At 36.1% G+C, this 18,372-nt stretch overlaps 1 protein-coding gene across 1 annotated transcript in view; it reads left to right on the top strand.

Moving 5' to 3' along the window:
• KCNH8 (potassium voltage-gated channel subfamily H member 8) overlaps positions 1–18,372 on the top strand; it is a 174,745-nt gene that overhangs the window by 53,843 nt on the left and 102,530 nt on the right. Inside the window, exon 2 of the mRNA XM_018075204.3 lies at positions 3,703–3,936. Coding sequence (XP_017930693.3) covers positions 3,703–3,936 — 234 coding nt within the window. The remainder of the gene's footprint in view (positions 1–3,702; positions 3,937–18,372) is intronic.

Raw genomic sequence — 18,372 nt, 5'->3', positions numbered from 1 at the left:
AGGCTACTGGAAACCATATGAGTCTTCTGTTGATCAATATCCTATCCTCTCCAGTACGTTCTACTTCCAAAATGAATGCAGGCATACAAGCTCTCAATATTCTTCCTTCCAACTTCCATGTGAAAAAGTAATTTGATCTTTATAGAAAATTAACTTAAAGAATCACAGTTGAAAGAAATATGCTTTTATACTGACTAGTCATGGACCTCTGTCATATTTATCCATCTCTGCAGACTTGCTGCTGAAGGAAAACCTTGTGAACATTATTTGATATTTTTGTGCCTAGGCTTCTTGTCCCATCTTAACACTTTTAAATCCTCCTTTACACATCATGTGCAGACCTGAACATAAAACCATGTGTTTTTATCAAAAGTCAATATACAAATATGCAATTTGAATATTTTTATTTATTTTGCACAGACTTACAGCACTTAATTTCTGAGCTGAAGAGTGCTAATACAGTTTTGTCTAAATCTGTACTTTCTTACACAGTTCTATGCTGTTGTTCCAAATTCCCTGTAGTCCTAAATAGTCCTAGAGGCTCAAGGTTACATCTTTCTCAAGAGATAAGTGTTTAGCTTTAATGTATTTTCTTATCTAAAAAAAATCATTAAAAAATCATCTATCAGTAATCAAGTATTGTCTGAATAAAATAACTTAATATTCAGGCCAATGTGCTGAAAAAAATAATTCATAATTCAAGAACTTCTATATTATTATGGAAGTGTTCAATCTACACATAAACATATACAAAATTATACAGACCAATAGGTTCGTATCACTCATTCCAACTTTCCTACTGTAAGTTCCAAGATAATCAAACATGTTGTCTTCCAGTCCATAGATTTCTAACAAATTTTTCTAAAGATATCATTTTTCTTACTTTATATTTTAAGATCTAGCTAGTTATCACTGAATATCATGGAATTAAATGCTGTGTTTGTTATTTGTGTAACACTGAAGCCCTAATGATAGAAATTTCACCCTCAGTACTTGTTTTTGGAAATATTTTATGGTGCTTTCAGTGCGCAAGTAACAGCAAGTGATATTAAAGAGTTCAAGCTATGAAAATAAATTAAACAAGTAAATAAACTTTTAACCAGAATAATTTAAGATATGGAGTTTCTTTAAATTTTGCTTTATGTAATAGGTAAATATTAATTATCACTTAATAAATATTACTGAAGAATTTGATGATAGGTGTAATTATTGGACATCCTGTTTCTTGATCCTTTAATATTACAAGAAAATTTTCAATAAATATTTTAAATATGTCCCTTAGTGTACTAATTTGGGATTACAGGTGCACCTCTCATAGTTATATTTGAACTTCAAGCTCAATAAAAACAGTAAATAGGATAGTGATTGCATTTTCCTGATACTGATGCCTTGCTGTTGTATACAAAGAGTTCAGTAAAATTAGGCTTCCAAGTCTTATCAGAAATCTGCTGATGTTAAGAGAAAGATTACCTCTTATTATAGCTGGCACTGGATTGGTATTTAGAAGTAAACTGTTTTCTTCTATGAATGTTAAAGTAACCAAGAGTATTCTGGGTTTGATCTAAATGTCAGTAGAGTTTGGCCACCTTAAGTTTTTCATAAAATCATGGTATGCTTGGTAGGCTCCAGTGTATTCCTGTTCATAATGATATTCAAACACTACTGCACATCACCTCTATCTTTTCTGTCCTTTTGTCTTTCCATATTCTGCTTCATGAAATTCATAACAATTAGAATATGGTAAAAAAAAAAACAACAGCAGTCTTTGCATCACAAAATTATATCTTAAACAATAGAAACCCAGAGGTAAATTAACTTGATAGCTACAGATGCATTTAGTATGTATGTCTTGCAGTGGAACACTGTCATTATGCACTGCAAGCATATGATTTTAATTCTTTTGGCAGTGTGGGGATTTAGTTTTGTGTTGACAGGGGGAGCAGCATGCTAGTGCATGAATGGTAATGATACTTATTCCCTAGTTAGGCAAATAAAAATGACAGGTTAAGTCAAGCAGTGCACTGAATCAGAATACATTTTTAAAACACATTGTTTGGTAAATGTGAAAAGTCTGTTTTAACATACCCATCATTTATTGAAAGACTTTAATTAAATTTAATCAAAATGTGGGTAACCGAAGGAAAGCCTTGAGAGCAAATTGATCATTTAATAAATCTCAAGTGTCTTTCAAATACTGAAATCTTAACAGTATAAGTCATAGTATTTTATCCCTTGAGTAATTAAAAAGTAACATAGCTGAAGTTGTTGGAATTTCACAGATGCAGAACTCTTGTGACAGTTCAGACTGAAAAGCAGACCTATTTTTCCTCTATTTTAGTTTATGAATTCTGTCCCTCCCTTTCCAATCATGAATAATATATCCCTGTATGGGGTTTAGGCATATCAACCTGAGTTTTCCATTAAAATAGTTCATTATTTTTCTCTTTAAATTTATGAATATTTATCAAGGGATCGTGGGTTAGTTAATAGTATTTCCTCTTAATACATACACATGAATCCACATGCACATATGTCTGAAAAATGAGAGATATCTGTCTTGGGACTAGACTCTCTAAGTTCCTCCTAGCAAGCTGTAAGATAAACATTCCTTAACAAGCCATAGGCAAAAAATAGTCTTTCCTCGCTCAATGTGAAATTTAGACAGATTCCTCCCATAAAACCTTTTTTTTTCACTTCAAAATAAGGAAACATACAAGCCAAAAAAAACCTGTATGAGAAGTTCATATATTATCAGGAAAGGGTCTCCCTAATAACTGAAAAAGATTGTTAAGTGCTAGTGCTGTTAACAGAAGCTGAAGATGAAAGTCTGAGGCACAAAACCTTCAAGGACATTTCAGCAAGGGATAGGAATGAGCTATGAGGCTGCCAATAGGTTCAGCTATTAGATTTGAAATCAAATTGGAACACTGCATTTTGTTGCCTGATGTCCATGCCAATATACTGTTCTTGAATGTATCATACGTGATAGTTGCAGCTTAAACATAATGGAAGTTTATAAAGAACATTAGGTGTAACAGAATGGTGAATCTTTTATGTGCCTGTTTCAGACAGGAGAAGTATGGTGGGGCTCTGGAAGACAGCTGACTGATTTTAGATCAAATCTTTTTCCATTGAAAAAAAAAAAAGAGAGAGAGAGAAGACAAAAGACAAAACACCCATGTAGCCTGGAATGTCCCTCAATGGTACTTTTAAGGATTCCCTTACAAAATTATGCAAAAGAAATTAGTTTGAATGTTGATAAAGGTCAACATTAGCTTATTGAGAACATAGAGAGATTCTTTTTTTATGATATTGCTGTGTCTGTTCAGACTCCAGAGTAGTCTGAGTGGCAGCATAACATAACACGTTTGAAATTTTTCCAAAACTTTGATGTTTGTCACCAGTCAAGGGGTTGTTTTAATGCACTGACATCTATCTCAGTTACCATAAACTATTCCTTTGCACTGAGGCAAGCTGTACCAAGCCATGAAGAACCATTGTATGAAGGTGATCTCTGGACTATTAGACTTGATTTCATTCCAGAGTAACAAATAGATTCTTGTTTGCAGGCAGTTGGGACTTTGTTTTTAAATGTATGTCCAGTTGTGCCTTCTTATGATGCTAAAGTATTAGGGAAGTATTATGTCAAATGGTGTAGAATTTAGACTGTAATTCATGTTTTACTTTTGTGTTCCTCTACAGATAGTAACTTCATCCTTGCAAATGCTCAGGTGGCTAAGGGATTCCCCATAGTTTACTGCTCAGATGGCTTCTGTGAGCTTGCTGGATTTGCACGGACTGAAGTCATGCAGAAGAGCTGCAGCTGTAAATTTTTACTTGGTGCTGAAACAAATGAGCAGATGATTCTTCAAATTGAGAAATCATTGGAGGAAAAGATAGAATTCAAAGGAGAAATCATGTTCTATAAGAAGAATGGTAAGTCCTTCTTTCCTGTTTTGTTAGTCCTAAAGAATAGAACTTAGTATTAATACATATAATATATGATATTCATTTCTATGTAATGATTTTGTGTGTTTATCATTAGACCTACAAGAATAGATTTCAATAAATACAGTTGAGTACACATTGAGACTATATTTATATTAGTGTTATTGATTTTATATATTACAAGTTACAAAGCTGCACAGAAGAAATTCAGGCTCCTAAACTGCATGGTGAGACACTGTTATCTGCACTCAGTGTGATACTGCATTTTCTCCTCTTTCTTATATTGAAGTTCTTACCCCTTATTGCTGAAGCTGCAGTCAAAATATTCAAGTTCACCTTAAGTTAGACAGGCTATGTAAAATTTTCAGTCCTATCAGTAAAATGCTCAGATGTTTGAATGGTCCAAGTAAGCAATTCCATAAACTACAGTATATTTCAAGTTGTTCCACCAAAGTTTTTGCTTCTGTGACAAGGCATTTGTAAGGACAATGTCATAGTCAAGATGCATAAGCCATGGAAGACAGCAGCCCATGGTGCACACTTACCAGATTCTTTCATTTATACCAGGCTCCTTCAGTGTACTTATTCCATATATTCCTATTTTCATATCTGTGTGGTGAGACCAAGTGTGGGATACTGACAGGACTTTTAGCACCCCAGTGTCATAGGAGCCTTCATCTGTGCTTAGTGATCCATGGGCTCAATTAATCCACAGCTGTTGAGTATCATCATCTGTTTTGTTATAGGGTGAGTGCTTCTAGGCATATGTTTAGACCCTATTTTACTCATAAATTCTACCGTCTTTACTAATGAAACATTTTCCCTTCAAATATTATTACTATTATATTAAACACTTTAAAAAGTTATTTTCTAAAAGTAATAACAATGTAGTGATAAGAAGACAGCAATGTAGAGTGCTAGGAGAAGACAGCTTCACTTTAACACAAAAAGGAGAAATGTTGCTTAGTTGACTTGCATTCATGACTGCTGCTCTTCATAGTATGAAAGTTTGACGTTATTCTGGAAGATCCTGCTAAATGCTTCCTTGTCTTGTCTTTTTGGGGCGACTTGGAGGGGGGAAGGGTGTTTGTTGTTGTTTTTTCTAGCATAGTTCCTTGAAATTGTTTCATGAAGGTTATTCAAGAAAGTAGCTCCAATTTGTAAACCACACCTGAATATAGAGGGAAATGGTCTTACTCTGGGAGGATAAGAGCTGCTTTTCTTCAGTATTGTATAGTGATAACTTTGGTGAGAAGAGATTTCGATGTTTGTAAATTAAAGAAGTAAAGCTAACACATCCATTTCACAGTCTTTGTCCTGAATGATAAATTGTGATTCCTTTACATTATGCAGGGGTGCTTCAAACCTATAATATATATGATTAATACAGGCAGAAAGAGATTGCAGGTCAATTTGCTTATCAGTGAACCAGCTGAATTACAGATAAATAGATAAAGAGAAATTGTTGAGGCTAAAAGAATTCCCACAATCCATCCTACTTACATCCTTGTGTATAATTTGACTGGAAGCCATTCCAATACATTTTCTGAATAGGAATAAATTTCCCAGACTGCATATTACATTTTTCATTTTCATGTATTTCTGTACTACTGGGAAACAGAAATGAATAGGTATTAAAATAACATGAGACTGTTTTCATACAAAAGCAAAATTTATCTTAAAAAATAGTCTCAGTTTTTCAACAGAGCTACAAAATGCAGGCTCCAAATTTTAGCTAAATGTTTTGTGCTTGGATTGTTGGGGGTTTTATTCAGAAGTAAAATTGGACTTCTGAAGCTGTTAAACTTATTCAACTTGGTCAGAAAAGAGAGAAGGAAAAAAAAAAGAAGGTGTCTTTGTTGCAGAAAAATGTTTTAAAAATATTTTAAGACATAAGAACTTCAGGGATAATATCCCAGAAATGACTGTATGGATAAATTCTGACTTACCTGATATTGAAAATAATTGTCAGTTGGGCTGGTGCCTACTGTAATTCCAGGAACAGAGGTGGAAGACAAGTAACTAGGAGTGTCTAGTTATCATAGGGTCACATTTAAATGGTAGGACTTCAGGCTGTCAGAGTGGAACTACGTTATCTGGCTTTAGTCTGCTCTTTAGTACAGCCTTGCTCCGTAGGCCCAACTACAAGACCAAATGAACTCTTTCAGGGCTAACTTCAGGGATAGAAGTTCAGCTTCAGGGATAGTTTTGAGTTCATGGAATAGACTGATGTCCCTCAGAATACTTCTTAAAGCTTAATAATTAGTATTACATTATGATAAGTAAGTACTGTGAGGGAAGTGGATGTGTGAACCTAATAACTTATTCTTCATTTCTTCTGGATTTGATCTAAAATGTACATCATCTGTGTCTCATTTTTTTGGGACAGAAATTCAAGCTTACAAAACTGAATAGGCATTGGTTCTTTAATTGCCACTTTTTCAATATTTTGAGTTTGATTTAAACTTAGTGTAAAGCTGATTTAGTTTTTATCATTAAATTAGACTGTTGATTCTAAACAAGTAGTGATTCAAGCTCTTGCTAGTTTGATTTGAATTTAGTAAGCTTGAATATGGGGCCTTTCACAGTTATTTAACCATCATTTAATAATTCACCTCTGCTCAGTAATTGCTACTTAAAGGAATGATTATTATAACTAAAGCAGCCCCAGCAATCCACATGCAATTTTATAGAAATTCCAGGCTGCTCTGAGCTGACACTGCAGAAAGAGTGGTGTTCGAGGACTTGGGTAGAAAGCTGAGTAAAATAGGTTACCTGTGTGTGGGATGAACTGCAGTATTTTGTCATTTGGGTTTGGATCTCAACAGGATCTTAAGCAGTTGTGCTCTAATCAGTCCTTCTGGAGTGACTAGAAGTGGGTAGGAACTTTTTTCTATATGTGTTCTCCTTTTGGCATTTTAATGAATTCTTAGAATAAGACATACTAGTTGCTCATCCTGGATATTTTCTGCCATGTTAGCACACAGAAATATTAGAACTATTGCAGCAAAACCAGCAGCTTCAGAGAGAGATGTCTTTTGAAAACTGGAGTCAAAATACACTTTTCATCATAGTTTCAGAATTTATTTTGGTTCCTCAGTCAGTTTCTTACTTTTTATTTGACAGAGCTATATTAGTTTCTTGAAGACAAACAGAAAAGGAAACTATTAAAAACCAAAGAATTTTATGATTGTTGTCTTCTTCAGAAAGTTTTAAAATTATATTGCTTAGGAGCTGATTTTTTAACTTAATTTTTTTCTGTTACTATTTCTACATTTTATTTAAAACATCTGCAATGAATCAGGTTGTCAGTTATGAAAATGGAAATGCAAATTAACCTTTTGGAATTCAAGTGAATTGTGAGAAAAACGCTTGCTCCCTGGATCTCTTTTTTAGAACAATCTAAAAGCAGTTGGGGATTATGCTGAGGAACTTAGACAAACCCTTCTTTTTCTCACTACTGGACCACTTCAGAAGTTTATCAATAGCAAGTGCAGGTAGTCAAATGAGGTCTTTACATTCCCTCTACCTGAAATACAATTAAGGACCAGTGTGGATTTTTTCCTTTTCTGTTACAGCCTAAGATAATTCTACAGTAAGCTCTGTAATCACTTAGTCCAGTCTAAGCTCTCTATCTTCAACTACTGAGAAGGTCATACCTTGGTCCCTTATGACCAATCAGACTAATTTTCTATGTCTCAAAATTAAGTTTGTATTGTTTTAACTGAGGTTTGTGGTTACAAACAACCTTTTAAAACCTGCAGTAGTCCCACAACCTTCCTTCATTGAAAGGAAATTGGCCTCTTTCTGTGCATGTGTAAGTTGTGTGAAACACAATATAATCAGTAATGGCCATTTCTGATTTATGGATGTTTGAGAGAATTCACGGTGTTGTGTACTGTATCTGTGCACCCCAGAAAAAGGGTTGTTTGCACAAGATTTTGTGGGCAATTAAAAATCCCTGCTGTAAGAGGACTGGAGCAAGTGGGTGTTGCTGGGACCATCAATACAAGTTGCCTTAGGAATTGCCTGCAAGTAGCCTTTGCTTTATCTGTGATAAACCACAAGGACTCAAGCGACTCTTTGTCATCTTCTATATGTAAATTTATTTAAACACTTTCTGGGGTATGTCTTGGGCATGTGCCTTGTAGTTCTTGGCCACTAAAGATTTGGTAAGCAAATTGTAAGGGCAGGAAGATGTAATATATTTAGTTTCTGTATTATTTATTTATTTTAAGAGTAAGATTAAATCAAGATATTTTGTCTCTTCTCATCACTGCATGAGAGTATGTGTTTTAGTAAGTCTATATCCTTATCTCAAAGGTCAGGACTAAGGTATTCTTTCAGATGGGTGGAATATGTGCAGAGAAAGGGTGAAAGAGCCCCTTGTTGAGTTACTGGTTTCATCAGGCCAAAAGCCATTTGAAGTTCAGGTGTGACAGTGTTCTCACATGGACAGCAATGACAGCTCCAGGCCGTGAGACATCATCTATTGCCTCTGCCACGGCTGCAGTTGAATAATGTGGCTAGAGGATAGCAAAGGCTCCACAACATCATTTGTGTTTAATGCATTGTTTGTGTTAAGCAAACAGAAAGGCATTTTTTAGATGATGAGTTCAATATTATTTAAAATTATAGAATATTTAATTAATTACAAAGAAATTGAAGGAAAATTAATTTCTTTTGAAATGAAAGAAAATTGGGTTTTCTTCAAGCATCTCTTCTCTACACAAAGTACTTTTCTCATTGCAGAAATGGTATCTGCTCTTTCCAACATGAAGTTTAAAAACATAGTTTTAATGGTTGTCCAAAAATATCCTGTAGCATTTTGAAACATGGGAGTTGCATGGTAGCAGTTTAACTGACTCCCCGCTTTAACCATCTCCTGAAATGTCTTTGGGAAATGTTAAGCCCAACAGTTAGAGAAGAGGAATTTATTAGAATTTTATAACTGTAAAAAAAATATTTCCATAGAGAAACATCAATTTTCTAGTGACATCTAGTTACTAATGTAGAGGAAGCCCCTTGACAAGTTGCTTGGCAGAATAGTTCATAACAATGTGGCCTCACTGCTGCTTCACTGCTTTTCTGCCTTAAAAATTTGGTTTAAAAATAAGAAAACTAAAATGCTTTTGTGGTAGGCTTGCTCACACTATCTAAATTATAGTACAAAATATAGGAGGAGGGGAATAAAAAGAGCAAGCAACACTGAAGAATTAATCTGAAGGTAATACCTAATTGCAGTTACCTGAGCAACAAAAAATAATTTGTAACTTTATAAAATGAGACTTTTTCTTTTTTTTTCTTTTCTTTTTTCTTCTTCCCCCCCCCTTCCCCCCCTCCCTTTTAATCTCTTTCTTCTCATTCTTTTTCCTTTTCCCCTTTCATATAGCTCATTAGGCATCTGGAAGTTTCACTGATTAGGGGAAGTCTTCCTCTTTAAAAGGTAGTATAGGATGTAGACAGAACATAGACTGAAGGCATGTCCTTGTTTTCCTCTATTTCACAGAAGAGGGAATTTTTGGCTTCTTTTCTCTCCAAACACCTAATTTGATTGACCCATGGCTTCTGATGAAAGGTAACGGGTAGCCATGAGGCATCTTGATATTTTAGAGACAGTCTCAGCCTTTGCAGCAGAAGAGGAAAATAGGGCAGACTTCTGATGCTCTGGAGAGCCCTGGCTTAAACTCTACAGAGCCTTGGGTAAAGCAGTCAGCAAAAGCCTGAGAGAAGACAAAACAAGGGGATGAATTTCAGTTAGAAGGAAAAAACAAAACAGTAAGATCCCCCGTGTGTAAGATGATCTAAACCATCTGAGATCTTCTTCTATAATTTAATGAGACTTCAACTAGACTGCTGCTTACTGACAGTGCTGATATTTTGTTCTGATGGCATTCATGGCAACATTGGCTAATAGCTTCTTTCAATAGCAACATGATGTATTAAAAGCATAATTCACTGAGAAAAGACTTGTTTTCCTAGAACCACACTGATAAGTAAATAAATCTGTATGAAAGTTTATTACGTTTCTACAAAGTGATGTCCTTCATTGCTTACAGATGCTTACCAATTAATGTTTCCACATGGGCACCCTGGGCTTCCAGCTGCACCTACTATAAATGGCTGTTAGTAATGCTGTATGGTCTTGTCTAGTTTTTAAGAGATATTTCATTATGCTACTTTTTATACATCTGTTTTTAGGAAGAAATGCAGGTATTTATTTTGCAGTGAGATGTTTGTACGACATCAGACCAGCCAATATTCTCTTCAAATTTTCTCACAATTTTATGGCCACACTAAATCTGCTGATAGGCTACCTTTTATTTTTATGAGCTTTAAATCAAGCTTTAGCTAAAAGCTGACTTTTAGCTTTACCATGAGTTAGGCTATTCTTTGGACAAAGACAGTTCAAAGTACTATTTTTCCTGATGACTACCTGCCTCCCTTCTGCTGATGTTTCCTTATTTTGTCTGTGATCCCCAAATCTACGTACTGGATCATGATGCAGACTACTTGCCACCTCCTGTGCTGACACTTGCAGTGGGTTCTTGCATTAGTTTTCTGGAAAAGTGGTAGGAGGCTCATGTTAGCACTGTCTATTGAACCCTCTCACTGATTTGGCTAGGGAATTGCAAAAGCAGATTTTACAGAGCAGTTAAATAACTAGAAGGTTAAAACCTACTGCTTTCCAACTGGTGGGGTTACTATAATTTGTTTCATTGGGCAGGCTCAGAGTCTGCTTACAACATGTGCTCACATGGATTCAAGTGGAATTGGGAAGATTAATCCTCTCTACAAAGTTATATAATTGTGTTTCAAAACCCTTCTGTACAAAAAACATGAACCTGAAGGATGGAATTATCAATCCAGATCCATGACTTGACTCCTTCTCAAGTTTCAACTCTAGCCCCTTCATTTCAGAAAGGTGCCAGTGGACAGCATGTAAAGTACAGGTTCAAGTTCTTGAACGATGGCCTCAACAGAAAATCCTCAAACATGCTGAAAACTGCTGATTAATATTAGAAGATAAAACTGAAATAATACACAGGGACTATAGAGGCATTGATATTCTCATTAAACAAAATATTCTCTGATCTACTGCTTGAACCTTGTGGAAAAAGCAGTGGAAAATAAATGATCAGTTTCTAAAATGGAGCCCTGCAATGTAAGTGGATGAGTAACCAGCAGAATCCCCTCTTTCTCCGTGTTGTGTCTTTTGAGATCTATATGAATAAGCATCAGGCTGCAGCCAACACCTCTTCCAGCGCTGGAGACCTCCTATTCTGCAGACCCCAGGCCTTCTGTTTCTAGGGGCTGCCACTGCCAGAGAAACCAGAATAAGGGTCACAAAAATATTTTGTATGAAGATGTTTTTGTTTATATTTGTATCACTTGTGTTTTCAAACTGAAAACCTGAAATTTTTCTTTATAAGCGTAGTGGTCTGTTTTTGGTATTGCTGTGTTTTTGCTTACAGGAAATTTCATGTCATCTTCAAAACTTCTTTTTTAAGATAATAAAATAATGAAGTTAAAAGCAAAATAATGTCATTTGAAAACATGGCTGTGTTTAGATGAATGTGTGCTACAACTCCTCCTGATGTCAAAATATCAGACACAATTTCAACATAATAAGTACATGTTTTTTCATATTTATATATATGAATAGATATGTAAATATATATACACACATATATACATGTCTGTGAGAGATCATCGTGCTTTAAGAAAATTTCTTGCTTTGTTTTCAAAAGTACATCCCTCAGTAGACTGAGAAATTGTATTTACTGCTGTGATTACATCTACATGTTGGCTCTGGAAGTCCAAAAACAATAACGACCATAGGTTATAAACACAGTTTTAACAATAGATTTCAATAATACAATATCAAGGGAAAGCAAATTTGGCTTATTTGGGGATTGCTTAACTGAAAGCAATGAAGTGAAGACTAGACTGCTCAGGAAGGACTGAACCTGACTACTTCTGGAACAGTCCATATAAAGATATTGAAGAAACTGTATTTTGGTTTGTTTTGTATTGCTTTTGTTTGGTTTTGATGGGTTATTCTTCATTTTATCTACAGATACTGTATATTTGTTTATATAAATAGCCTATCTCAATTAGTGCTTTCCCAGGAGTTAGTTGACAAATGCTGAATGCCTTGTAGTACTATAACTGTGACAAAGTAATGATCACTGGAGGTGGAGGGAAAGTAAGTTGCAGATTTGTAATATTTATGAGTCTGCCCTGAAACTTTTTACATTCAAACAGAATGTATTTCACTGACTTAACAGAGCTTTTAGATAATCCTGTGTATTTTACTAATTGTTAAAACTGCAACCTGGTAAATATACTACATCAGGGAAGTATTTATCTCCTTAAATGCAGTTTTCTAAACTGGATGGAGATAGGAAAAGGAAATTAGAGCAGACAAAAAAAAGTAGTACACATAAGGTTAATGTATGCAATATGGCATTGACAGGCATTGCTTAGTTCTCTGCTTTTGTTCAATGAAAACTCAGTGTAACTAGAGGATTTTGAAATGGTTTCATTAAGTAGGAAAGATAGTGGAGCTAGACAAGGAGAGACAAGAAAACTGAGTAAACAAAACTGAAATGTAGATGTACGAGAGCTCATAAATTAGCTTGTGTAAAACATGTACTACAAACTGCAGCTGTGACATACAAAAACCATAAAGAACACTAAGGCTGGAAAAGGCATGCACTCAAACTAGAACCTGCCATAACACAGCTAGCCTGTGTCCATGTAGTGATAAATGGAAACTTTGAGGTGGTGAATTAAGCCTCTCTCTGCTTAACACTGGCAGTTTGCAGGAGAGGCAAGGATAGGAGATTGCTGTGCTGAAAAGCATCTCCTGTTAAAACATTATTTCCCTCTCTTCCTCTCTCAATCATGGCAGTGATGACATGATGACCATGTCCAAAAAGTTGGACATGCTAACAATAAGAGGCATATGACATATGAGGAACTGAGTTACCTGGCAGTAGAAGAAATAGAGCATAGGTTGAAGTTGGGTACAGAAAAGAAGGCTGGGAAGACATGGAGGAGGGGATTTGCACATCTCTAACAGATTTTAATAATTGTACATGGCATTCCATAGGCTATATTGAGGGTTGCAAAGCTATTTGTAACAAGTTTTAAATCAATTCAACAAGATTAATACTTTCCTTCTTATTCATACAGAAATAAATTTTTTACTTTATTATTAAAGTATTTTATTATCTCCTTTCATCTACCAAATGATTGGGATACAACTATATTCTGGTTTAAGATGTAAATACATTTTTAATTAATTCATTTTGGATTCATTAATAGATTATAAATTCATTTTGGAATGGATTTACGTTGACTGTTAATACTTGTAGGGAGACTTCCAGTATATAAGCATGATCTGCTGGCCACACAGAATTTGGGGAAACAAGATCTTGAACCTTCTTTACTACTCCTGAGAAAATGTTAGCACAACCATCTGTTCCCATAGAAGTTAGTTGCATGCTAGCCCACATGTGTTCTTAGTTTTGCAATAATTTCAGATCAAAGAATGTCACCAAGGTATAGCGCACAGGCTGGCACCTGCAATAGCAGAATTCAAATAAAAAAATTATAGGTTTTGTTAAGACATACATTTGATTTCTGCAGAGATGATGGAGAAGAACGAGGTGCTAATTTGCTTAAAGCAGCAGAACCTTGCATTAGCTGTGTTACTTGATCATTGTCAAAGTTGCGATATTTATGAGAGAGAAAGTACTTTATTATAGCTATACTTTTTCTTTCAGCTTCTTTCCCTTTCTGTTTAGTTCAGTTGCAATTTTTGTAAGGATTGTTTTCTTCTTTGCACTTTTCTCTCCTCAACAAAATGTTGACATCCTGTGAAAACTACATAACTTTCAAAATGAAATGTTACCAGTGACGCTGGGAATCTTTGGCTAAGCTAATGAAAGAGAGAGTTTGGTTTCCTCAGGCAAAATCTTTGGCATCCTGGTCTGTCAGTCTTGAAGTGCACACTTTCTGTGATGGAAAAGAGGAGATGATCAGGCTAAAACTTCTCTGGCATTATGATGTATCCAGCAGCAGGTTTACTTTGCTAACAATTCATAACTCTGCCAATGAGACAGTGTTGTAATGGTGCAGATTTAGCATCAACGCTGTTGACAAGTTATAACAGCTATCTACACAAAAATATTTTTATCTTCTACATAACAAATTGGGTGGTGTGTTTTAATAGTTTCCTTTAAGGCTTGATTTGCATCTCCTTAAAAGAACATTTAGTTTACTAAGTCTCCTGCTGAAACATAAAGGTAGGTTCCAGATTTATGATGTCTTGTGCAGCCTAATTCTGCACTCTTATGCATATATATCTGATGATAACTATTCCTTGAAGAGCTATTGTTTTCTGCCACATGACTTGTATATCTAATATGCAAAATATTTAAACTTTCTGCCTTCAGATACTCGGGTTCACAGTCTAGGAAACATTTCATTGAGCTAGTCTGGCACGTTATATGCAGATGCAGAGCTTCACTAAAGAGCTCTGCAATTTAATCCCTCTTTCTTTCAGCACAGAGAAGCGGAAATAAATCACAGAAATTTGTGCGTTTGTTATTTCCGACCCCTGAATGATGGAAGGGGCATCACCCCCTAAGTGATGGAAGGGACAGGACAAGCTGGATCAGTGTCTGTCTGGAGAGTAGTGTGGCAAGAAAAGTCCTGAGTTATTGACGGTCTGCAATTGGATATAACACATGTCAAAAAAAAAAAAAGGAAGGCTTAAGCTTTTTTTCCTGGACAAAACTACTCACAGACTGTCAAGAGAAAAAGGGGACCACAGCTTTGCATGAATATCACTCATTCCATGTAATTTATAGGAATATGTATGGCTAAGAAAGAACTCACTACTCAAATTTTTTACAATGGTGCAGATGGGTGCAGAATTTAATTATTTTGTTAAAGAATCATATAAACTTGCTGTCCATAATCCCATTCCATTTCTATATTACAATACCTGGGCAATCTTTCTCTGCAGTACTCGAATATCTACCAAGATTTTTTCATCCTGAGTATTTCACTGGGCTCTGTCTGGGGTGGGCATGACTGAAGATCGAGTATTTTCATATGGTGAGTGCACATATCTCATCAGTGGAGCTAATGGTCTCAGTCTGTTCCTTGGTTTAAGTGGGCTGTATTTTCTAGTGAACAGAATGCTTGGCTCTGAGGGCTATTGGCATTCTAATGGCAGGGTTTTGTATAAAACCTCCCTTTTAAATTCCTTGGTCTATTGACCTTTGTTTTGATTTCAGTCTGAGGACAGACTTCTAGCTGTCAAAGCGAGGAAAGGTAGAACAGTTGGTTGAGAGAGTGACCATAAAGTACTCTATTTTTTTATATATATATAAAAGGTGGACTGTATCCAAATTGCCTTGTGATAAGATTATGCTTCATTTGGTCTCTTTTCTCATTCCCCATGATGCGCTTATATAAGCCTTGAGGTTATTAAAACATATTTTGACCCTTCACTTCATAATGCAAGAGAAAGATTAGACTCTTTCTCCAAGAGTGGTGACCTGAAGCAATAAAGAGAGTCTGTATATAAATAAACCTCCAAAAGAAATTTCTTTGATAGACGGCTCTTGACAATACAGAAAACCTTTGTATGCACCATCTGAAGCAGAGAAGGAATTTCTGTCTCACAGATGAGTGCATTCAAAAGAACTGTAACAAAATAGGGTACTACTTTTTTTGATGAGAAAGTTCTGCTTTTGGCTTATAGAATTATATGATGCTGGCTTTCAGTAAAAGCTAAGTAATAGTTCGCATTGGATCAGTGTATTTTTCCAAGAATACTCCTCAATAATGAAAGCACGCTTCTGTTTCTGACAGAATGCAACCTTATATTGACCTAGTCCTGACCTAAAACAGATCATCTCTAGTCCTGAAGAGTACCTCATATTCATTTCCCCCTTTCAGAGTAAAGGCAGAGGGGGGAAAAAAAAAAAGGAAACCAAGCACACGAGCTCAGTTTAGGACTTCTAAAGATTGAGTGTATAAATACAGCCAGGACTGACTACTCCACCATGCAGGGAACTCCTCAGGAATGAAGTAGCCTGTGCATTTATTCGACGTGTGTTTCCTGCCCAGCAAACAAGCTGGGTCAGGATGAATGGCATTGGCTGGGGTGGGAATAGCCAGCTTCACTTGCCGTCTGGCTCTGGCATGGCGGGGCTGCAGGTCCCAGCATCCACTGGGAACCAGTGTGGAACTGCTGTCCCCCGGTGGGCTGGGATGGGGCCACACTGGGCATGAGCTGGGTCGGGTGGAGCCAGGTGGCCCCGGAGGTGAATGGGGACAGGATGGTGCTGGGGTAGGGGGTGGCTCTGGGCGTTCGGAGGGGGGGCTGCATCCCAGAAGGGTGTGGGGAGGGGGGTGTCTCCCCCCCGTGTGTGGCAGTGCTGGCACACCACATTTTATGCATGTTTGCTTTGCTTAGTCAAAATATTTAGAGAAGGAAAATGAGAAAAGATAATGAAAGAAAATATGATAGTGAGAAACAGTGAGTAACATTAATGGTGACAGGATGTGGAACAATTTCAGTGACCAATGTTCATGTGCAGAGAATTCAAATGCGCTTTGATTATACAAAAGAGCAAATGCATTAAACCATTAAATGTTAAATTAAACCATGAAATGTATCTATTTCTAATGATGAACCATGGTACAATAACTCCCTTAAACCTACAAATCTATCATTTCAGACAATATTACCATAATTGAGTTAGGTTTGTTTGAACATGGCTGCTATCTACAACTTTCTTTGAGGAGCAGCCTTAATGGCTAATTTGGGGGTGTGTGTGGAAAATACATGAAGCAATTAAAAAGAGTAAGATATACTTCCACTTCTCGAGATTGAAACAGATGTTTAAAAGACCATTGCCACTGTTGGTGATATTTAGAAGAAGGAGTTGAGAATGACTTCTTATCCACTGAGACTACTGCTAGAATGCAGCCAGGTAGTAAGTAATATCACCAGTAAGAATTTGGCCAGTTTAAAAGTTATAATGGCATTTTGTAGAGACCTGTGATTCTATTTGCAAGCAGTAATTGCATACTTCTTCTCTTTGAATGCAGCACTTCAGATGGATAGGATAAGCCTCTATAACTGTTCTGACAGTACTACTACTGAGCAGTTTTTCCCAGAATTTTTGGTTAAAAAGTCAAAACTGAAAAAATAAATTAAGAAAGGAAAATTAAAATGGAAGAAGGAACAGTAGAAATATCTTGCTTCTGACATAATTTCTACCTTTTTTTTTAGAAGGGCTTCCTTACTTACTTTGTTTTCAACCTCAAAATGAGAATATTTAAACCTAATATAAATCCAGTCTGCTTCTTTCCATGATTTTTCTCTCCTCCAATTTCTTTCCTCCTGTTCCAAATTCTCCCTGTCCCTTCTTTAAAAACCTTAAGTGGCAGTGTTTCCTGATTACTGAACTAGTAATGTTACTCTGAAAGCTGCCCGTCTGACTCTTGGAAAGTTTGACCAGGACAGAGACAACAAGATGAATTTCCTTTGAAACATATTTTTGTACTTTTAACTGTAATGATCCTTCAAAAGGAAAGCTACTGTTTCACCTCCCATGCTTGTCTATAGTGTTCAACAGGCAGTCAGGGAACTTCCACTTGAAAATCTAAATTATAAAACTTAACTGTGATCTTCCTGTGTCCAGTTCTTTTTCCAAACTGAAAACTTCAGCAGACAGCACAGTGACTAATCTGCTTGCTCTTCCTAAGGACCCCTCCAGAGCTCAGCTGATCATGTGGTAGCAATGGTTCAGGGAAATAGTCCTATTTCTTTATATGCATTAAAGTAGACTTGTGCTGGTGAATGAATGCCAAAACCAGTATGTTGTGAAGCAGCGTGATTGTAGAAGTGTAAAGACATGTCCAAAAAATAAATTTTAAACTCTCCAGCGCTACTTATATATCTTATAAATAATATTAGGAGGCTGACAGTGGATGGAGGTAGTTGATATTGGTACCCAAAACCTGAAAGAGACAAAAGCCTGGTATTGGGCTGAATTACTAAAGAATGGATGGGATTGGGATCTAGGATGTTTGCTTGTAATGCACTACCAACATCCAGGCATTCATTATTTTCTTATTCCCAGTAGTGTTAGTAGGAAGCTTGTGAATTATGTCATTGGAATTGAATAACATATCTTGCAAACAGGACGTACACAACCAGTGACAACAGTAAGAATTTATTTTAGGCCGTATGATTATATAGCAGGTGTGGACAGAGAAAGGTTGACAAGAATATTGCCAAACTCAGCGTTTTACAACTTCAGTCTTAGCAAGGTGAATGTTACAGACAGTAGGGAAGACAGCAGATATTCATTTTACAGATGATGCGTG

The sequence above is a fragment of the Manacus vitellinus genome, unplaced genomic scaffold (assembly GCF_001715985.3).
Source record: "Manacus vitellinus isolate BGI_N305 unplaced genomic scaffold, ASM171598v3 scaffold_3_pilon, whole genome shotgun sequence".
NCBI classification, from domain to species: domain Eukaryota; kingdom Metazoa; phylum Chordata; class Aves; order Passeriformes; family Pipridae; genus Manacus; species Manacus vitellinus.
Note: the sequence above shows the minus strand (reverse complement) of the source record. Positions and strands in the feature narration are given on the sequence as shown.